At 51.4% G+C, this 22647-nt stretch overlaps 2 protein-coding genes across 5 annotated transcripts in view; one reads left to right on the forward strand and one right to left on the reverse strand.

The window, feature by feature from the left end:
• The window catches only part of Adamtsl2 (ADAMTS like 2), a 29842-nt gene extending 23313 nt beyond the window's left edge, over positions 1–6529 (forward strand). For all 4 annotated transcript variants that reach the window (XM_076928324.1, XM_034493721.2, XM_076928323.1 and 1 more), the window contains exons 14-19: positions 36–249; positions 334–489; positions 1096–1266; positions 1959–2135; positions 4918–5062; positions 5827–6529. In XM_076928324.1, the coding sequence (XP_076784439.1) occupies positions 36–249; positions 334–489; positions 1096–1266; positions 1959–2135; positions 4918–5062; positions 5827–5945 (982 nt within the window). In that variant the 3' untranslated portion in view covers positions 5946–6529. The remainder of the gene's footprint in view (positions 1–35; positions 250–333; positions 490–1095; positions 1267–1958; positions 2136–4917; positions 5063–5826) is intronic.
• Positions 6530–7937: 1408 nt separating this feature from the next.
• The window catches only part of Fam163b (family with sequence similarity 163 member B), a 29411-nt gene continuing 14701 nt past the window's right edge, over positions 7938–22647 (reverse strand). The window contains exons 2-3 of the mRNA XM_034493806.2: positions 10772–10887; positions 7938–10135 (exon numbers count right to left, since the gene is read on the reverse strand). Of these exons, the coding sequence (XP_034349697.1) occupies positions 9719–10135; positions 10772–10864 (510 nt within the window). The 5' untranslated portion in view covers positions 10865–10887 and the 3' untranslated portion in view covers positions 7938–9718. The remainder of the gene's footprint in view (positions 10136–10771; positions 10888–22647) is intronic.

The raw sequence follows: 22647 nt of genomic DNA on the forward strand, positions 1-22647 counted from the left end.
GGAGCCACTGAGGGCTGTCCTCGCTCCTGAGGCAGGTGGGAGACCAGCAGCTGGAGTGAGTGCTCACGCACCTGTGGTGAGGGTCATCAGTTCCGCATCGTGCGCTGCTGGAAGATGCTGTCCCCTGGCTTTGACAGCTCTGTGTACAGTGACCTCTGTGAAGCCACGGAGGCTGTACGGCCGGAGGAACGCAAGACGTGCCGCAACCCGGCCTGCGGGCCACAGTGGGAGATGTCTGAGTGGTCAGAGGTGAGCGTCTATCTACAGATGCTGGGTGGTAGCCTGTGCCTGACAACAGACACCATGATACTTGTCACCCTGGCTTCCTTGTAGTGCACGGCCAAATGTGGGGAGCGCAGCGTAGTGACCAGAGACATCCGCTGTTCCGAGGACGAGAAGCTGTGTGACCCCAGCACCCGGCCTGTAGGCGAGAAGAACTGTACAGGGCCTCCCTGTGACCGCCAGTGGACTGTCTCAGACTGGGGACCGGTGAGGGCAGGGTTCAAGGAATGGGGCTAGCTATTTTTGTAATTAGAACAGAAATGGGGCCCTGGCCTGAGGGCTCTGCTTTGTCTTAGTTTTACCATCTATCTGGAGCAAAGACAAGAGAAGAAGAGTATAATAACCTCCCTTCCACTCCTTTAGGGACTCAAACCCTTGTCAGAAACAAGAGTGGACATCACCCCATTAATGATTTCTCTGTCCCCACCTCTCCTGACTCCACCTCTCCTTCTCTGTGTCTCTCTGTCTGCATGCCTCTCCCTGTCCCTGCCTCTGACTCTCCATGCCTGTTTTCCCTTCCTGTCTGTCTCCATCTGTCTCTCTTATCCGGAACAGAGCTGCTCATATGCAAGGTAGGGTCCTCTCTGGTGGGGGCGGGGCTTAGGTGACCTTTGAACTGTGCTTTTCTCTGTGTGTGCTTTGCACTGAGCATGTTGTTTCTGTAATTAGAACAGAAATGTTATTTTAAAAGTGGTTACCATGGGAACTGTTTTGCACACTGTCCTGGAAGCTGTTTCTTTTATCTGGGGATGCTACAGGTCGGGGGGCTTGTGTACCGGTCCCTGTTATCCTACCAGCTGCTCCCTCTTGCAGTGCAGTGGGAGCTGTGGACAGGGCCGCACGATCAGGCACGTGTACTGTAAGACCAGCGATGGACGGGTAGTCCCTGAGTCTCAATGCCAGACAGAGACAAAGCCTCTGGCCATCCACCCCTGTGGGGACAAGAACTGCCCAGCACACTGGCTGGCTCAGGACTGGGAAAGGGTGAGTACCCAGGAGCCTGACTAGGACATTTCTCTGGTTCACACAAGGGATGGGGGAGATTTTGCCTGAGTGTCAATGGCTGGTCATAAGGAAGAACTCATGACACACCTAGGAAGAACATTTGACTAACATTTTATTCTGAAAAAAGCCAAAAAGGTAGTAAAACCATTTCCTGTCTCCTCCCCTAGGGGTGTCTGCAGGTCCTCAGTGTTTTCTAGCTGGGCCCTGTTCTGGGAGACACAAAGCCACAGACTAGGGTATTGGCTGCTGGCACTTTTAGCCCATGGGGCCTTGATGACCTTTTGTAATCACGACTTTTGTCTTATGTCTCAACCTGTCATTGTCACCAACTTGCCATTTCAGACAATTGCTCTCAGTCAATGGTTTCCAGCAGGACCTCTATTAACTAAATAATCTTGAGCCAAATTGCTTTCTACAGAATTGATTTTGGCCTGATCATCCTTGGGCAAATTACATTAGCCAATTTGTTTCAAAACAGATGGTTTGGGGACCAATTGCTTTTGATCAAATCTGGATGGGCCAAATGGTTACTGAACAAAGAGTCCTCAGCCAGTACCCCAGCTGAAAGTGCTTACCCTTTCACCCAAACATCACTGCCCAGTCCCTGACCACCAGAACTGCTGTGGTCTGGGTTCTAGCTCCACTGACCCATCCTGTCTGGCCCTTCTCAGTGCAACACCACCTGTGGGCGTGGTGTGAAAAAGCGGTTGGTTCTCTGCATGGAGCTGGCTAACGGGAAGCCCCAGATGCGCAGTGGCCCTGAATGTGGATTAGCCAGGAAGCCCCCTGAGGAGAGCACATGCTTTGAGAGACCTTGCTTCAAGTGGTACACCAGCCCCTGGTCAGAGGTGAGTGCCCAGCAAGCCCTGGTGAGGCTGCTTTAAACTAGGTTTGGGCTCTGATCCTGCGACAGAACATCCATCCTGGCAGTGTCCATCAAGCCTTCCTCCGAGCCTCAGTCATCCAGGGTGCTAGTCCCTGGATGCTTCTAGATTAGCTGGAGGAGAGCCGGCCAGAAACCTTTTCTGATCTTACCTGGGTGTCCCTGCTACTCTTTCTGTGGGCCTGTCTGGGCCTGGTTACTTCTGGCTTAAAGTTGAAGCTTGTAAGTGGTGGTGCTTGGTAGCTAGTGTGCCCAGTACTCTCTGAAGGGTAGTCCAATTCCTGTAGACAGAGAGGGGAGTAAGATTGACCGAGGCACGGCTAAGGCAGGGATGTGACACTTGAGCACACAGGAGGCAGAATGTGAGCTGTAGCTTAAGACACTGGGCTGAAGAACAAGCTGTAACTACTAGGCAGAACAGAGCTGCGCCCTCATCTCTGAAGCAAGAACCTGCCCTCACCGCTAGAGGTCACTGCGGGCAGCTGTGGCTGTGGCCCGGCACTTGTCTCCACATCTCTTTTCTAATTGGCACTTATGGAGAGGAAGAAACTGAAGTTGAGATTTCCAACATGCAGGCAGATTTTTAAGGGGCATTAGATACGGGACCCAGGAGTAGCCTCATCCATAAGTGTGGGCTAGTTATGGGCAGGTAGAGACACAAGGAATATCAGAGTGGGGTGGGAGGGGCTAGCCCACGGGGTGGGAGGGGCTCCCTGTCTAGTCTCTGATTGGCACAGCATTAACTGCACCTGGTCCTCTTCAGCCTGACTGACAGGTCATACCACTCTTTAGGACTTGTCAGCATTCCAAGCTTTCCTTCTTTTTTTTTTTTTTTTTTTTTTTTTGGTTTTTCGAGACAGGGTTTCTCTGTGTAGCCCTGGCTGTCCTGGAACTCACTCTGTAGACCAGGCTGGCCTCGAACTCAGAAATCCGCCTGCCTCTGCCTCCAAAGTGCTGGGATTAAAGGCGTGCGCCACCACTGCCTGGCCCAAGCTTTCCTAATATCACAGAGACCTCACATCTAGATGTTACCTTTTATTAACTCGTATCAACATCTATATGCCATTGCCTTCTCTTATGTCCATCCCATAGCAAAAGACAGGTCTGTTCTGTGCAAGGACATGGGGAGTTCAGAGATATCTTTAAGCATCTCTTGTCAGGCTGAGGACAGGACTCATGTGGCCAGGCTGAGTAGCACAAGGTTTCTAGCTGCCTGTGGCTTTGGGCCTTACATAGGTCAACTCTGAATGCTTGGGAACGATGTGGAGTTCTTGTTGGGGCCTGGAGGCCAGAGCCTTCACTGTGGTGTTCTATAGTGTCCTCTCTAGGTTTAGCTGCAGGAATGGGTAGCTTACAGATCCAAGACATGAAAGTCCAAGAGCTCTGTGTGGTGAGGCCCGGGTGGCTGCCCTTCTTAAAGGAGAGCTTGGGAACTCCAGGGTTCTTCTACACGCACACGCACACACACACACATGAACACACAAACAGACACACACTCACTGTGGTGTCCACCAATGAACACCATCACCAAGATAAGAAGGAAGGAGGTAGGGCTATGGTTGCCTAGAGGGTGCATGGCAGAGCTTGAGGACCAGCAAGCATCATTAGGGGAAGGAGGTAGAGGGACTCACAGGTGTCTCTGGCGTGAAGGTCCCCTCTGAACTGACTGAGCCTAGCCAGAGGTCTGGCTGGGGCCTGGCGAGTCCAGTGATTTGTGCACTTTAAGAAGAATACTGGTCTCATGGTAGCTGTATGGCCAGAGAGTAGTAACTCTGGGACCATGATAGGCAATGGGAAGGGAGGAGAAAAAATAAGGGGAGGGGGGTCCCAAAGTAGCCACGAAGGAGTGCTTCCCATATTACCCCGATGAGACAGAAAGAGCAGACTGGAGCACATGTGTGGTGGACATGTGGAAGTCTGTCCTTTTTGCCCCTGGCTGGGGCAATGCCATTCTCTATGGCTGCCACTTCATGATGTACCAGCTCAGTGCTTTTCCCATTTAACTATTCTGTTCCATGGACTTGCCAGGGACAGACAAGCAGGCTGTAGGACCTGCCAGGAGCCCACTTATCTTTACTGCATCTGCAAAGGCAAAGTATCCCCTCTGCCTGTGCCAAGCCAGCCTCTCCTTTTCTCAGGGAAAGTGAGCAGGCAGGTGGCCTCATGTCAGCCTTCATCAGTTCCTCTGTGTCTGGTAACCAGACAAGGGGTGAGCCTGGGGCAGGGGCCTCCCCAGACCTCAGGTCCAGGCATGTCTGGGTGATGCAGGGTCACCACATCAGGGAACCATTGCCTGCAGTATCTTGGCAGGGGGATAGCAGGGTAATTGGGGTCAGCAGATGTCCCTGGTATTCTGGGTAGCTCAGCATGCTTTCTGAGGGGAACATCTGGACTCAGAGTGACGGCTCTGGATGTTGCATTGATTGGTTCATGGCAAATACTCTGTGTCACTAATCTGAGACAGATGGAACCTGAGCACTCAGCAGGTCATAGTTGGCACAGGAGGGGCTACCCTCTCACTGTGAGGCTGGAAAAACTGAGGCAGAACAGCCAGACGGTGCCATTCCTCCTGCTACCTCTACTTCGTCCAGCTCAGCCTCTAGGTTCCAAGGAACTGCTGTGTCCTGGCCAGCCTATGGGATGGTTATGGTGCAAAGAACGGGTCCTAGGTGATGAGGTTCCCTGTCTCTGTCACAATGGGGAGCCTCATTATGCACCTATTTGTCTCTCTGTCTGTCCCACACCAGTGCACCAAGACATGTGGAGTAGGTGTGAGAATGCGAGACGTGAAGTGTTACCAGGGAACCGACATTGTCCGTGGATGTGACCCACTGGTGAAGCCTGTTGGCAGGCAGGCTTGTGACTTGCAGCCATGTCCCACAGAGCCCCCAGGTGAGAAGGGAGAGGCTGGGCACAGGGCATGGGGTGTCTAGAGGAGTTGTGGTCAGAGTCAGGGTCTAGAGAACAATAGACGTCAGTCAGGGCAGCATCTGGAGAGACACATACGTGTGTCTACATGAGAGGTCTTCTCTGAGGGCGATGGCCTAGCTGGGGCTCAGGGAACCCACATGGAGATATGTGTACTGGAAAAGGCACTGACCTAAAATGTGGTTGGGGAAGCTGTGGGACCAGGGACCGATATGACCTGGTCTGAGCAACAACTCCAGGTGGCGGGGAGGTCTCAAGCATGGTCCCTGGCTTGGGTACCTGGAAAGATAGACAATGTCCACTCTCCAAAGTTTATGCCAAATGTAGGGGAAGGTGAGTTCTACTTTGGGAATACTGAGGAAAGGGGAGAGGAACCCACAGGCTCTGCAGGTGTCTGGACTTTTCAGAAGGAATCAGGGACTCTCCCAAATCCTAGGGTTTTGCTCCTCAGGTGATCAGATCAAATCTCTTAGTGGATCCATATTTTCCTCAGGAAGGGATTATATTAGGACAGGGATAGCTGAGATCTGTAGTAGCTGGGGTCCTCTGGACCCAAACTGAGAGGCCTTTCTGTTGACCAGGTCATAGTGGGACAGCTGGGCTGCCCTCAGTGAGCTCCCACCTTTGTGAGACAATATGGCAAGAGTTGGGGATCCTGAGAGCTGCTCTCCCTTGGTCTTCTGGCATTTTATTTCATCCTTCCCTTTTTTACTGTATCCCTTCTCCAGATGATAGCTGCCAGGACCAGCCAGGCACCAACTGCGCACTGGCCATCAAAGTGAACCTCTGCGGCCATTGGTACTACAGTAAAGCCTGCTGTCGCTCCTGCAGGCCTCCCCACTCCTAGCTGCTGCCATTGCCCCTGAGACATAAGCATGCCATCCTGGGGCTCTCCTAGGACACCCACCCTGCAGGGGATTCTGGACTGTGAAGATGTGACACAGAGCATAACTGACAAGAAGGGACTTTGACATTGTGGCCTTGTCTCTGCCCTGGGTGAGATCCTCCAGTGCTCACAGGCCCCTTCTCAGATGGAGCCACCCTGCTGCAGGAAGTTGTACATGCACTCTAGGATCCTGTGTCTGTGCCCATAAGAGAGGACTCGAGTCCAGAAACCAGAGTAGGCAGTACCTGCCCATTTTCCAGACCCAACTCTGATGTGACAGAACCCTCTCAAGGTGACTTGCAGGAAGGAGAAAGTCTCCTTTCTTTGCCTGTCTTGGGTAAGGAGGGGCCTTGGGTCAGCTGAGGAGCCCAGGCTGGCCTGTTTCTGGAAGTACTGAAGGTACCCCTTCCTATGGCATTAGTGCCACTGTCCCCGCCCCCAGAGTTCCTTTGTAGGTGGAAGGGACTGCCCGTTTTCCTGGGTGTCCCTGCCAGCCTCCTCACTACTTACTGGTGCATGTTAATAAAGCGGCTGTATTTATGGCAGCATGCTGGGGTTTCCGTTACTTTGGGCAAAAATGTATGGGTATTTTTGCTGGACAGCAGGTACACAGATGGGTAGGAACAGGGCAGTCAGGGACAAAGAGTAGATAAAAGGCAACCAGAGGAGCAGGGAGTGAACAGGGAGAGGCTCTATGGGCAGCAGAACAACGTTGAGGTAGAAACCGGCATGAATCTCCCGCCATTTTTTAGCTCTCCTGGATCTGGGGCTCATTATGAGGATGGAACACAGGACTACAGGAATGCTGGGGGAGCAGATGGCACTGGAAGGCTACAGGATACAGGATGGGGCTTCCAAGAGTGCCTGCAGCTGTGGGCTCAGCTTTCATGTACGGCCATCTACTACTCTCAAGGACCATCCTCAGGGCTATGTACACAGCTTCCCACATCAGGGTGGTTCTAGTGGGTGCTGAGACACAAGGGGCTCTTCAGACTGGGGGGATGCTCTTCAGACTGGGCTTTCCTGAGTGAGAGAGAATGGAAAAAAAACCAGCACACATATGTGCATGCACACATACACACACACACACACACACACACACACACACAGCCCCCAGGGAGGCAGGGAAGACAGGGCTGAATCTAAGATGACCAAGGTTAGTCAGTCTCAGTACCCTGGAGGCCCCAGGTAGTAGGGAGGCTTGTGGCTGTCTCCTCTGCTTTGTGGTCAGTCTTCCCAGGACAGGTCTGGCAAACAGCTTTGTTCCTAAAGGGCTTAGTGCTTTGGGGGAAACTGAGGTAGCAACACAGCCCACTACATTGTTGCTTCTGTATGTGCCTATACCACAGGGGCATCAGGATGGCTGTTCCTAGAGAATTTATTTTAGCCCCCCAAATCCAGGAGTTAGTGGTTTGGGAGACAGTTGTACTTCAGGTCACCAGCTGGGCTCAGCCAGAGCAGTGTCCATGTGTCTCAGGGGCTGAGGTCTTAGCCACACCTGAGTCCCACCACTACCTCTCCATGCTCCTACCCTTCCTGATTTTCTCTTTTTCTGCTTCATCCCACACTCCTTCCTGTTGGCCTTTGCTGTGCAGCTCTTATGCTGGGCTCTGTGTCAGGTATGCAATGGCTGGTTTCATCTTTTTAAGGTGGGTATCATCAGTGTGCAACTATGCTGATGTAAGCTCAGGGACAGTCAGCCACTTGTCCCCAAGAAACACAGCCCATCATGTTCAATCCATTCTTCTGATTGGTTAACAACAGTCATGAAAGCCCCGGGGAACTGGAAAACAAAGGTGGCTTGTTAGGATGCCCCCTTTGCCTGAGAGCTGGGCCCAGCTCCTGAGAGAACTCAGCAGCTTGGGCTGGGAAGGTGGACTCCATCTGCTTCCAGGGAGGGTCTGTGCCTGAAGTTGCCCAGTGGGTGGACAGACAAGCAGCCATGCACCATGCTGTGGGAAACAAATTTATTGGCTTTTGCTTTTTTCAGGGTGCTGTGTGGGTCCCTGGCTGGTCCCGTGATGGTGTTAAGTGGTAGGGAAGATACTTAATTCACTTTGAAGATGTCTATGGATCTATACAGAGATGGTGGGGGTAAAAAATGAAGGGGGAATAGGAGGCAGAGACAGAACAGCCCAGAGCACCCCTCCCTATCTCACCCATACCCCAAGCAATGCAAAGGACAGATGCCACAGGATGGAATGGGACAAAGGAAGTAGAGGGGAAAGAAGTAGGCTGGGGCGTCTGTTTCTAAGGGTGGATTCTGTTAGCAAAACCAAACTGAGGCAGGAAAAGAAAAGAAGAAGGAATTCAGAATGCCAAAGACAGCAGATCCTCACTAGTGTTGTTCAGCTGCCTGTAATAAGTGTGGAGGTCTCTGCTGTGGTATCTGGCCCAGGGGTGGCCACTGTCCTACAGGAAGGCACCTTCACGGGACACTTGTTCCCATTTGGAGCTCCATGGCAGGGCCTGGGGATGAAAAACAGCCCAAGGGGAAAGGAAGTTGAGGCTATGCTGCCAAGAATGGTGTCTCTTTTAGGAGCAGGAGAGCTGCATTCCTGATGGGTAGGGCCCTGGGTTTGGAGCATCTTGGCTACCTGATACAATTTCTCAGACAGTTGAGGGCTTGGAGTGGCATAGGTAAAGACAAGACTTTCATAAGGGGCAGTGAGCTCTGGCTGGCTGGGCCCAGGGTGCCTCATTCTGAGCAGGAAACAAGAAGTGGATGTTCTATAGCTCAGCTTCCCCTAAGGACCTCTACCTGCTGAGGACCAGAGTTCAAAAGGCTTTCTGCAGCCAGTCCCCTCACCCCCCAAAGTACATGTATGAGGAGGCAAGCCTATGAATGGGATGGCCTGCCTAAGAGTCACAGCAAGTCGACACCTAAGACCTCTGGTGCATAGCTGGGCCACTTCCAGTGTTTCTGCAACCTAGCTGGATGTGTCTGTCACTCGTCTGGGGTTAGGGCTAAGTGCTGGATGTGTATTAGCGTCACTCCTCCCAGAGCTAGGCCCTCTGTGCCTATGCCTCTTTTCTCAGCAAAAAGCAGAGTGGATAGAGCAAGTGTCCAAGTACTGATGACACTAAAACTCTCCCTGCTTACAGGGAGACTTGTCCATCTTGAGGGAGGCCAGGGCAATGGGCATCTCAAACTTGGGACAGATGCTTGGTATCTAGGTTCATGAGCATGAGACAGAAGCTGGGAGAAGGAATGAAGAGAGGGTGGAGAGAAGGATGGGAAAGCAGAAACAGGGTGAAAGGACAGAATATTTATTTGGTCCACAGTCTCTAAAGAAGGTTCATGCTTGTTGGGCCACTGGCAACCAGTGAGGCCACTGCTCCCCTAAGCAGGTAGGAAGCCCAAGGCCTGGCGAGAGACTGACAGGGAAGACGATGAAGCCAGAGACAGACAAGTTGCTAGGGTTGACATTATCCATCTTCTCACTTCCTGGAAATAAGACCTGGCCCCTGGGCCCCAACACAGCCTTGCCTTACCCTCCTGTCCCCTGCCTCCCTTCTTGCGCCAGCTGTCCCTATTCACAGCTGCCATATCAGGTTCATTGGGCTTGATCCTCATAGATGGCCCAGGGGTTCCCCATTCCTGGAGCCCCTAGGACAAGGACACAGGGAAGACAGGCTAGGCGGAGGTCTGAAGATGGGGCCAGGGTATGCCACGGGTCTCCCGTCATGATCTCAGGACCCAGGGACTGGAGCCTCAGCAGGATAGAGACCTGTCACACATCCGTGCTTACACTGCGGCTCCGGGAAAAGGCCTCTCGCATGGCAGAAAGGCGGTTGGGGTTGAGCGCCTGCAGGCCTCCAAAGCTCGCAGATGCAGACGGCAGCTCCACATCTTCCTGGCTGATGCTTTTGTAGGCCACACGGCCCCCGCCGTTGCGCACACCCTCAAAGTCGTCGTCCTCTGGCTCCTGCAGGAAGAAGGTGGGTGGCTCGTAGTGGGAGCAGCTGCGGCAGAGGGCACGAGCCTGTGGGGACTTTTGGCTGAAAGAGGTGGTGGCAGCTGGGTAGAGAGCAGGCCCGTTGGTCAACACGAGGTTGCGGTTGGAATGCAGGGGCGGCAGGTGGGAGTGCACGGCAAAGTCGGGTTCCTCCTCGTCCTCCTCGGATTCGTCCTTCTTGCAGCAGTAATACTGTGGGCAGAGGACCAGGTGACCACAGTGCACTTCCCACCAGCATCCATTTGAAGGTGGCCCTTCTTATTCACTTCCACCTGCTCCACCACCACTGTCTACCCCTGCCCACTTGGAGCTGAGATCCCTGCAATATCTATCTCACCCACACAGCTGGATGTAACTCTAACCTCCCATTTGCAGGCAGATAAACTGAGGCACAGATGGGTGAGAAACCTGAAAGTAGGCAGAGCACGTAAGCCATTTCATATCCTAGAGTTGAGTCACAGGCAATGGGTGTGCCTTGCACATGGGTTCCCCCTCCTCTTGGGAAGACATAGGAGAACCTCTATAACTGGTGGGAAAGGATATGCAAATGTAAGACAACACAGTGTTCACTGCTGCCATCTTGCAGGGCTATGTGTCACTGGCTAAGTCCTTGGCACTCTCTGAGTCTCAGCCAAAGCCTTCAGTGAGTTGGACAGCGGGCCACTGAACAGCATAGACATACTCCGACCCCATTGCAGAGCGTCTCCCCTGAAGTCTGGCTGTACCCTCCTGCACTCTATCCTGGACCCTGGTTAGATGGCTCCCTCTCAGAAGCCACTCTTCAGGCTCCACTCCAACCCAGTCCCCTTCCCCATCTCTTGGGAGTACCTGAAGCCGACAGTAGCACAGAACAGCGATGATACAGAGCAGAATCACAGTTGCCAAGATGCCCCCAGTGATGACCACAGTTCCGGCTGTCATCCGCCCACTTCTCCATCAACAGCCTGCAACAGACACCACAGGCCACAGCACTGTCAGTTCCTCTTGCAATGCTACTCACTAGTCTACTCCACAAGACCACCCGGAGGGAGAGAGGTGACCCCCAGAACGTGCTCACCACGGACTAGACATTAGCCTGAGATGGGCAGGCAAGAGGAGATTCCAAGCCTCAAAGCCCTGCTCTACCTCTTAGCCTCAGTTTCCCCATTTGCAAAAGATGAATGCTAATAGCCTGACATTGAAGTTTGTTTAATTTTTATGTGTATGAGTTTTTGCCTGCACACGATGTATACTGTGCTGATGGAGGCTGTAAGGCTTTAGATCCCCTGGGACTTGAATTACTGTGAGCTGCCCTGTGAGTTCTGGGAGCCAGGGTCCTTTGGAAGAGCTGCTGGTTCCTTTAACCACAGAGCCATCTCTCCAGTCCCTGACCTGAAATTCTCTCTTCTTTGTCTCTCTGTCTCTCTGTTTCTGTCTATTTCTGTCTCTCTCTCTCTCTCTCTCTCTCTCTCTCTCTCTGTGTGTGTGTGCACAGTGTCTATGCACATGCATGTACATGACATGTCAATGTGGAGGCCACAGGTCAGTATCAGTATCAACTGTATTCCTTCATCTGTTCCTATCTTACCTTTGGAAACATCACTTACTGAGCCCAGGGAGTCACTGATTGGCTGGCTGCCTCGCCAATGAGCTCTTGTGTCTGATTCCCGAGTCCTGGGGCTCCAGATGTGCGCCACCATACTGTGCTTTTCCCGAGTGCTAGGGATTGGAACCAGAGCCATCCCAAGTCCAACAGCAAAGCTTTCCTGAGCACAACTTTTAGCTGTAGTGCTACTCTCCCTTCCAGTCTAGCCTGACACTCCCACTCTTAAACAATGTACCCAATGCAGGACACCGTGGCACATACCAATGATCGCAGCAGGGAGACAGAGGCAGGAGGATCAGGAGTTCAAAGTCATCTCCAGCAACATAGCAACTCTGAGGTCGCCCTGGAATACATGAGACCCTGTCTCAAAAACAACAAGTAAGCGCCAGCGCCAGTTCAGCCCAATGCTGGCTTCAGATCTGGCAGATCTGGCTCTTTGCCTATTTTCCCACAGTCATACATTTCCTTCTGTGATGTAATTTCTGACATATCACACCACTCAACATAGCCAATCCCTTTTACATATTTAGTGGTGCTAAAATGCACAACACATAAATTCACCGTTTTTACTGTCTCTGTCTAGCTGTGCATGGCCGTTGTTGGTTTTGATACATGCATGTGCTGTGTAAGGTCAGAGGTCCATCTGCCTTTATTAGGACCTATCTATCTTGTTTTTTTTTTTTTTCTGGCTTAAAATTTTTATAACATCTATTTATTTGTGTGCACGCATCATTTAGAGACCAGAGAACAAACATTGGGAGCCAGCTCTCTCCCACCATGTGTGTCCCAGGGATGGAACTGGGGTTGTCAGGCTTGACTACAAGCACCTCCACCTGCTGAGCCTCCTTGACAGCCTCAGGTGGTGGGAAAAGGGGGGAGAGTTGTTTGCTTTTATTTTGTTCAACAGGTTCTGTCATTGGCTTGGCACTTGCCAAATGGCTGGCCAACATGCCTTCCCCCTCCTATCTGCCTCTCCAATCTCCCCAGCTGGGATTACAAAAGCACACCACCTTTGGCTTTTTGTTTCCTTTGTTTTGAGTGTGTGTGTGTGTGTGTGTGTGTGTGTGTGTGTGTGTGTGTGTGTGTGTGTGTGTGTGTGTGTGTGTATGTCTATGTGCGTGGTTTGTGTCTCTGTGTGTGTATCTGTGTGTGTGTCTCTGTGTGTCTCTGTGTGTTGTATGTGTCTGTGTGTGTCTCTGTGTGTGGTATGTGTCTGTGTTTCTGTGGTATGTGCCTGTGTGTGTCTGTGTGTGTCTGTGGTATGTGCCTGTGTGTGTCTGTGTGTATGGTATATGTCTGTGTGTGTGGTATGTGTCTGTGTGTGTGGTATGTGTCTGTGTGTGTCTCTGTGTGTGGTATGTGTCTGTGTTCCTGTGGTATGTGCCTGTGTGTGTCTGTGTGTGTCTGTGGTATGTGCCTGTGTGTGTCTGTGTGTATGGTATGTGTCTGTGTGTGTGGTATGTGTCTGTGTGTGTGGTGTGTATCTGTGTTCGTGTTTGTGTCTGTGTGTGTGTCTGTGTGTGTGTATGTGTGTGTGCATGTGGAAACACTGACTGAGACATCTCTTCAGTCCTATTTTCACCATTATATGCCCAGTTTAATACCACAAGTAGATTTTCTTTCTAGAGCTTTTTTTTTTAAATCTCATGTTACTGAAAAAAATTCATTTTATTTAGAAAATTTATATTTAGAAAAATATATTCCCAGTGACATTATAGGAAAGTGATGTGGAGCCACTCATATTACAAACAAACCTCTCAGGACAAATTCTTAGAAGAGATTTCTGCTGCCCTGGCGGCATGAGCTCTTTATTGCAAGGAGCGCACAGCCTGCGTTCTGTTTGCCACGTGCAGGCTCATCCCACAGGTGGGACCTGTGCGCAGTGACAGCTCCACCCTGAGGACACAGACTTCCCTTCCTCTTTTGCAGGGTGACCATTCCCATCTTGGTTAGTGCTATTTGAAGCAAGACTTCACAGTTCCCCACAGCCCTTCCGTCTTCCAGGGCTCTTCCAAGACTAGCCCCAGTACCTAGGCGAGCCCAGTCCCTCCTCCACTCCTAAGAGTCTCTGGTTTTTCAGAGAGTGCTGGAGATGACATGGAGGGAGTGACCAGAATATTTTGAGGGAAAGCCAGCACATCTCAGTCTACCCGTAAATACTTCTGTACAGATGACAGGGAGCACTCAGAAAAGCCTCCCGTCTGCTTGGCCTCTCTGTTCTCTAAGATGCCATCCTTACAATGGGTCTGTTCATGTTGTGACCCATGTGTGTTAGGACCTTTTATTCCAGAGTTCTCAACTGCCCTACTCTTGCCTCCAGTCCACATGTGACCAGGAGCTGTTCACCTCACAGGACTTCCTGTGTATTAGAGTTGGCATCTTTCCTCATGTGGCAGCTAACAGGTCCTTCATGGATGCTTGGAGCTCTAAGCTGGCATCCTGATGCATGTGGAGACAACTGAAGTTGGTTCCCCTTCTTGTGATGTTGCGTTGACAATGGTTCGGCCTGGCTCTTTCATCATGGGATTTCCCTCTCAACTGCCACTGTTCCAGCAATATCACAGCAAATGCAAAACAGTCATTTCCCCAAAGTTCACCTCTCTCACATTATTTACTTGAGTTCTTTCAGATAATGTTCAACAAGCTTGCTGAGCTGGTGATCGCGAAGCCTCATCTGAAGAGGGAAGGGCATCCATGCCCAGTTCTTACCCCATCACCTAGAGGGGCCTAGCTACCTCTTGAGGCTTGAGGCTGTGTGAGGCTCACAGCAGCACGTCTGACTGTTGGACGGGCTTCCACTGACTGAAGTCAGTGTTCACATTGTCCATGTGGGACTGTGGGTTTGGAGACCTCTCTGTGGCTACTGCTGTACCATCCTGGGGACCTCATGAGCCCTTGATGACGTTTTCCAGGATGGTACTCACTGTCTTAATGTTCACAGCAACCAGAGCCTGGGGGGCTTTTATTATGAATGAACTCATTAATTAATTTGTGTGCATGCCTCATTCCCTGGAGACTGGTTTGCTCACTGAACCTGGAGCTCACTATTTTCTTGCTAGGCTGGGGACCAAAACTGGTGATCTCCTGTCTCCAACCCAGTGCCAAGGCTACAGGTGCAGGGCCATACCCCCAGCATTTTACATGGGTGCTGGAGTTCCTAACCCCAGCTCTTACCCACTGAACCATCCGCCAGCTCAGTGCTTTTATTATCTTAGTGTTCTTGAGACACAGCCTCATGTAAACCAAGCTAGCCTCAGACCCCCAGGCATCCTGACCCTACTTTCCAAGAGCTGAGACTGCAGGCAGGCACCTCCTGCCAACATGCTTTTATTTTCAGAAGCAAGGACCTAAAACATGAATATTTGCATCTAAACATGGAGATTCTGTTTTTTGGTTTGAGTTCTTATTCATTAAAATTCAGTCCTTTACTTCTCTTTTAATAATCTAAATTTACTACCTTGTATCTGTAGCAATTTTGAAGTGGCAATATTAGGATCCCCACTGAAGCCTTCTGAAAAGCCACCATTCCTCTCTCCCTCTCTCCATAACCCCCCCCCCCCTGTGTATGTGTATGTGTGTGTGTGTTTGCTCCCATGGGGATAGAGTCGAATCAAAAGACTTTCAGAGTCCCCACAAATAATTCTTAACAGTGGCTCCCCACCGACTCCACACTCAGGTTCGTTTTCTTCTCATTTGTTTTTAACCTAAAAGTTAATTAAAAATTGCTTTTCAATTATAGAAAGTGCTTGGTCCTACAGACCACAGCACAAATCCAGGTGCATCTGAAGCCTGTCCTTCCTTCCTTCCTTCCTTCCTTCCTTCCTTCTTTCCTTCCTTCCTTCCTTCTTTCCTTCCTTCTTTCCTTCCTTCCTCTGCTCTACCCTGGAAGCAACAATCTATCTTAGCCCTGCATTTCCCCTTCTACAGTCTCATCCTAAGCACACAGACATGCATACACACACACACACACACACACACACACACACACACACACACACACACTTTCACTTTCCCCTTCTCTTCTCAAAGAAGCTGCTGTTAAGACATGTTGCGCCTTCCTCTGCTTCATGTGGCAGTCTAGCCCCATGCTAAATGATGGCCTTAGGGAGCCCTCTGGATCTACTGTGGAGCTGGTACCCTCACATCCAGGTCACGCTCCTTTAGGCTGAAGAACCAAAGCTTTCCCAGTTGGACCCTATAGACACAATTGTCCACCTTTTACTGTTACAGAAACATGCAAGGAAACACCCTGTGGCACATGTTTCTAAATCTCTGCTAAACCTGCCCAAAGACTTGCTGTAACTTATGTTGATGAATCCTCTTCCAGGGGTATACGAGTATAACTGACAGACTGGTGTGTTGCTTCTGACTCTCCAGGTCCTGGTTGGGGGATTATACATGAGGTGTTTCTACAAACTTTACAGTTTAACTCGGGAGGGTCAGATGGCCTAGTAGGGTCGAACTGGGGCCTGTGTACAGATGGAAGAGACATGAAAATGTACTGCCAGGGACAGTCTTGCTCAGGCCATACTTTGAGGCAAGGCTGAGACTGGAATTCAGATCCTAGAAAACAGACGGACAAAGAGATGACAGGCAGGTCCAGACAGACCCAGAGCAACAAGGCAAAAGATACAGACAGACATAGGGACAACTCCAAATACAGACACATCCTGACAGCCCCCAAAGTGTGAGACAATGAGGTGCAGACATGCTGGAGAGACAGACAGAAAAGGAGCCAAAGGGACCCTACATTTTCCTGGCAGCTCTGCCCCCCTCGGTCTCTCAGGAGGCTGGGGCCAGCTGGCCTTGCTAGGGCTGTAGGCCTGTAGAGAAGGAGCTGGGAGCAGGCATACAGTAGAGGGGGCCGCAGGGCTGTCCAGGTACATGGCATGCTTCTAATAGCAGGGAGAACCCAAACAGACAGTCACTGTGGCCACTAGAATCAACTGCTCTTCTCTCATTCCTCTGTTGGGGTGCAAGGAACATTGATTTTTCTGGGGTCACTGAAGAGATCCCAGAAAGCTTTTCTTAGTGGTCAGAGAATTGGGATGGGTGAGGAAGGTACTAGAACCCTGATTCTCTAGGAAGAGGATTGAAGAGGGTCTACCTGGGAGGTATATACCAAAGCAAACAATGTCCCAATTAAGGAGAGCCTGTTCTGCATGTGTCAGATTAGTACACAGTGGTATCTTATGGCTGAAAGAGATGACAGCAGGGACAGGGCCCCGGTGGAGGGGGGAGGAGGAGTAGCCAAGTTCTCGGATGCACAGAGGCTGCCTCCATCCATCCCATCCCACCTGCTTATCAGACAGACCCTTCTGTCTGAGTGACACTGGCTCCCATGGTTGCCCGCTTCTGATGATGTACAAACCACAGCCTCAAAAGGGGAAAGTGGCCTGGTCGACACCAGTTCCATGAAGACAAGCAGGGTCAGGTTAGAGCCAGATCTACGGATGTACTCAGGAATGTGTAGGTCTCTGGACTCCCTCCATCTACCGCAGTGCGGTAGTGTGTCCTCTAGTGCCCCCATGACTGCTGAGCCTTAAATCTCTGCACTAATGCCCTAAATCCTGCAGCACCCTCACGGGAACACGCACTGCAGCAGACAGTTTGGGGTACAGCCCAGCCTCACCCTGGCTCCCCCTCTGGGCTCTGCCTCTGAGCCGAGAGGCTCTGGAGGCTGCATGTATGTCCTCCTTGCTTGCCCTTGGATTATAACAGGGGTATAAACAGACTTGAGGTGGACCCAGACCCTAGGGGTTGAAACCTTCTCTCCTGGGAACTAGAATGGAATTAGGAGATCTGCTGCTCCCTGCTGGTCAATGGCATGTGTGAAGACACATGTGGCATGCGTGAAGACACATGTGTCAAGGGCTGGCATCCTCAGCTAAGTGTGTAGAGAATCGGAATGAGCTGCAGAGGAAGAAATAGACACAGATGTGGAGATGTCCTAATGAAGTCTCCAGGACCCTCTGAGACTGTACAGATACCACTTAAAGTGGGTTTCTGCTGTTCACACCCAGGACAGATGACTATAGATGGCCCCAATGGGCCACCATACTGGTGTGAACTTGTTGCACTCAGAGAAGCCAAAGAAGAGGCAAGTGGCTAGCAAGTTGGATTTCAGTGCCCTGAAGGTCAAGATTCAATGTCCTGCAATGGCCCACTGGGGCTCATATGCAGGCTCACTGACGGCCACAGGAACTGGGGTTGGATTCTACTGACAGCATACGCCCCAGTTGAGGGTGCCCTTGTGAATGCAGGGCTGAAGCTGAGGGGAGGAGAGAGAGCTCACTAGAGGCATGGCATGGCTGAGTGGCCTTCTCAGAACAGAGAAAGAAGTGCCCTATACAAGGTACACAAACAGACCTGAATGCCAGCCTAGTGCTTCCCCAGTCAGTCACTGGAGAAGCCCAAATGCCTGTTTTTTCATGCCTCTGTTTCCTCCCTTGGGAGATTTGAGTAACACTGAGGATTCTGTGAGGGGCAGGCTGATATCATCCTATAGCCATGAGTCCTTCCTCGGGTCTCCAAGGGATCTGGCCACACTCACAGTAGAGCCTCTTCCAGGTCTGAGAGACACACATCCCTCACTTGGCCCTCAGGACCCAGGCTGCCTTTTGATGCTCCTTGGGGTCTGGGTCCTCTCCAGCAGCAGGCAGCCTGGCGGCATGATGGGAAGGGTGCCAGCTCAGGCCAGGTGCCCAGGGCTGTCAGCAGCTGCTGTTCCAACACCCGAGTCATCCAGCTGGAGTGTCTCCGCATCGCTTTGCAGATACATACACACCCACAATGGGCGCCAGGTCCCAGGGCTGGCCCAGCACAGCCATACAGGCCACTGGCAGTTCTGCTCAGATCCAGCCTGACATCATCTCTAGTTAACTACCAACTGTCTCAGGGGTGACCAGGCTTCCCTTGGCCCTATCCACCTGTCTTCCCTCAGGAATACCCTTTTCCCATGCTTCCACTGCAATCAGAGCTGAACATATGTTTGCTTAATCCAGAAAGCCTTCCTGAATTTCTTCAGTGTGTACCACATATTTGAAAAACACCAAAGGAACCATGGAAGGAGAGTAAGGGCCAGAGGTCACTTCATTCCACCTCACTCTGCTGTTCTTGGTTCTTCCCCACTTCTCGAGGGCTAGGACTTTGCACAGCCACCACCTTGGATGCCAGCTCAAGTCAGAGGCCTCTTCCTGGGCCCCAGCTCCCTCATCTGCAATGCAGATTCAGTACAGTTTATCCAAAGGTTCCCAAAGGTTCTACTTCACTCCCAACCTGCAAGGGGTCTTGGTGATTTAAATGTACAGCCAAATGTGAGGGTCATGGGTGGAAACCATGCCCAGGACTGAGCCAAGGTAGCAGGGAAAGGGCTTCTGATTCACTTGTCCTTGCTTAGGGGAGATCTTCCCAACAGGTCTGAGAAAGACTAACCTGAGTGCCTAAGAGACATAGGAAAGCTCTGGGGCTCGGGGAGGGAGTTGGGCTGTACCCATTGGGAGAAGGAGCTGAGGTTTCTGGAGCAGGCTGCTATGCTGGTCCTTGAAGGATGGAGTAGAAGGAAAGAGCCTGAGGGCCCAGGACAACCTGACAGAGACCACCCTACAGCCTGTCTGCCACCCTAAGGCAATTCTGCAGACTTCTTATGCCAACCAATGCAATTTGAAGAACTAATGTTCTTGCTGAACTATTAGTTACCCCCCTGGGACCATAAATGGGTTTATAAACACAGCCTCTCCACTCCAACCTCTATTTCAAGGGCAAAGTGTAAGATGGAGTCACTCTGTGGACCCTCCTCCCATGTTTGGAATCTGTATGTGTGCTGGGGGCGGGCAGTGTTCTGTGAATGACAGCGTGTTTCCCATAACCCATGTCTAGGCAGCCAGCCTGGAGAGTTGCCATGTTACAAGCTCCCGTTGTCTGTTGTCTCCCGTGTAGAGGCCCAAGCGTCAGGGGCGGGGACAAGGCAGGAAACACCTGGCAGCAGAACCAGACGCCTCCACCTGCCTCCTCCAGTGAGCTCCCTCCTCTGGCAGGAGCCCCCCACGTAGCTGCCAATTGGACTGTGCATCCCGTGTTTAATCCCGTCCCCTCACTGTTCTAGCCTTGAAAGACTTTTGTACCCAACTTCAGCCCTTGCCAGGGTCCCACAGTGTACAGGGCACATAGAAAGGTTTTGTGAAGGCCAGTGCTCTGGAGCCAGGGGAAAACCCAGCTGCCTCACTACACCCAGAGACTTCCAACACCACAGGGCACCAGAATTGAGAGCCTAGCAAACACAGCTGCCCAGGCCACGGCAGTGCGGCATGGGGTCCTGAAACTTGCTAGTTCAGTGAGGGGCTCTTCCAACCCAGTGAGGTATGACTACTGCTCACTCCAGATGGAGAAACTGAGGCAGGGATAACGAGGGTTGGCTCTGTCTGGGAATCCAGGCTGGCTGCCTCACACCCCTTTTCCTTGCCAGAGTCTGGGCAAGAGCTTATGGGGACTCAGAACCCTTTCCCTCCCCCAAACACATCTGTCTGGTTACAAGTATTTCTGCTACCTGGAAGCCCAAGGGCCCCGTGGTCCTGCGTGAGCGAAGAGCGGCCTACAGGGTTCCTGTCTAGACCTCCTCTGCATTTGTTCCCAATTTCACGCTCTGCGGGCTCCCAGATTCCTGTGTTCGTTCAATAATAAATAAATGGGAAAGTGTTCATCAGCTCTGTGTGGCTGGGTTGGTCTCAGAGACACTAACCAGAGACCACCACAAGGGAGGGCTGACAGGAGGCAGCTGGCTGGAGGGCAGCTGCCAGCAGTGTTGGAATGTTTCCCCCTGCACCTCTAAGCTCTACCAGTGCCCCAAGGGACCCAGGACGGTTCCCAGGGGTTCATAATTTGTAGAGGACCCCATAAAATTCCACAAAGAGGCAACTAATGCACCCAGATCTAGGGTTGGTTAGGGAGATGTTGGCACAAGAAACAGATGCCCGAGCTTGCCTGCTTGGTGGCTTGCATTCCCTAAGTGTCCCCCAGAAGGAGGGGACCCAAACATTTCACCAGGCTTCTCCAAGGTGTTATAGGTAGAATATCTTCTCAGAACTCAGCCAAAAAGCTCAGAGTCAACCCAGATCACTGAGCCTAGCCATGTCTGGTGGGTTGAGCCCATTTTACTCTAGGGTTCCCCCTACGTGGATGACCTTTCCTGGTGGCAGAGAGAATCAGTCAGCAGATGTACCCTAGGCCTTCTCGAATCTCTTTGCAGAGATAACCTGACCCGTATTCTATAGGAATAAAGAGGCCTGGAGAGCGAAACCACCCATTGAGCAAACAGAGATGCTGATACACAGTGGACTCCGAGACTGTGTGCCTTCCTGGAGTTCAAAGCCTTGTGGAGTCCACTCTGGAAGGTCACATGCTGACCAGTTCCAAACTGACCCAAAGCCAAAGTGTCTCACCTACAGAGGATTCCCAAAGGAAAAGTCTTGTCCCCATTCACATGGGTGAATTCAGAGCTGGGCAGGAGAGCCTATGGTGGGGGGGGGGGGAGAGACAGGAGCAGAGAAGAAGCCAGGCTTCTCCACGGAGAGAGCATTCTAGAGAAGAAGCCCAGGCTGATAGGGAAGCAGGAAACGGGAGGGGTGAACTGAGCTTTTCCACTTCTTGAGATCCCTCTCGTGCTGGGGTTGTCTCAAACCTCTGGAAGGAGCCTCCATTCTGCCTGAACTCCAGAAAACCAGCCTCCCACCCAGAGCTTCGGGACAGGAATGGGGAATGGGGGAGTGTTGGGAGAGAGAGAGAGAGAGAGAGAGAGAGAGAGAGAGAGAGAGAGAGAGAGAGAGAGAGAGAGAGAGAGAGAGAGAGAGAGAGGCAGGTGAGCTGGTTAGGCAGCGTACAGAGGGAATGAAGCTGCTGGCTGAGGGGTACAGCTGGCTCCTTGGGTGGGTGGGTGGTTGCTAGCCTCATGGGCATGGCTGGAGCCTGCTGGGCCCTATTTTGTTGGGTTTACTTCAGGAGCCAGCAGATTTTTAAAAAAAAATCATCAGCCTCTGCCTGATCTAGGACTCGGTTTCTTAGACTGGGGCCTGCACGCCCTCTCTTGGGTCTCCCTGAGGTACAGAGAGTTGGAGAGAACATGTGGAGGGGGGTAGGACGAGAAGGAAAATGGGAGCTGGAAAGATGGCTCAGTGGGTAAAGCACTTGCTGTCTAAGTGTGAGGAACAAAGTTTGGTCCCCAGTACTCAAGCCTATGTGTGGCTGGGTCTAGAACCCCAAAGCTGGGGAGGTAACTAGCTAGATAGTCTAGTGGAATCAGCAAACTGAGGATTCAATGAAAGATGGTATCTCAAGAAATAACAGAAAATTATTAAAAGTAATAAAAAACAGTAGGGAAAGACATGATATTAATTATACACAGACACATAGAGACAGCCAGATACACAGACACACACAGAGACAAAGATACACATACATAAAGACACAGATAGATACAAGACACACACAGAGAGAATTACACATAGATATACAGAGATAGACACACATACATAGACACACATACATAGACACACAGAGAGAAACACACAGACACAGACACGTAGAGACAGATAGACACACAGACACACACAGAGAGAAAGACACATAGACACACATACATATACACACAAGACACAGACATACACAGAGACAACAATACACAGACACACATACAAACACACACACACACACACAGAGGCACACAGATACAGGTATGAGTGTATAAAAACAAAAAAAGGTGACAGATAGGATCTACAGGGGAACCTTGAACCTATCCCCATCTGATGCCCCATTATATATACACAATCATGGAGAAAAGCCAGAAGTCCCCTCCTTGGGCTGAAGAACCTGTTATATGGCAGTCAGGTCTGGAGCTGTGGCCTCAGGTTGAGGAGGCCTGTGTGGGCTGTGTCCACAAGTGACATTCAGGGTCTGTGCTAAGTGGCATGGGAGGATATAGGTTATTCCTTCCTGCATAGACTGGGGGTGGCTCTGCCCCACTAAAGAAGGAACTTTGCTCCAGTGAGGGGTGAACTTCTTCCGGCTCAGTGGGGTAGGAAGAAATGCAGGCGGGAACACGGTGAGAGATTCTGCCTTAGCCAGTGTT

This window comes from Arvicanthis niloticus, chromosome 2 (genome assembly GCF_011762505.2).
Source record: "Arvicanthis niloticus isolate mArvNil1 chromosome 2, mArvNil1.pat.X, whole genome shotgun sequence".
Taxonomy (NCBI): domain Eukaryota; kingdom Metazoa; phylum Chordata; class Mammalia; order Rodentia; family Muridae; genus Arvicanthis; species Arvicanthis niloticus.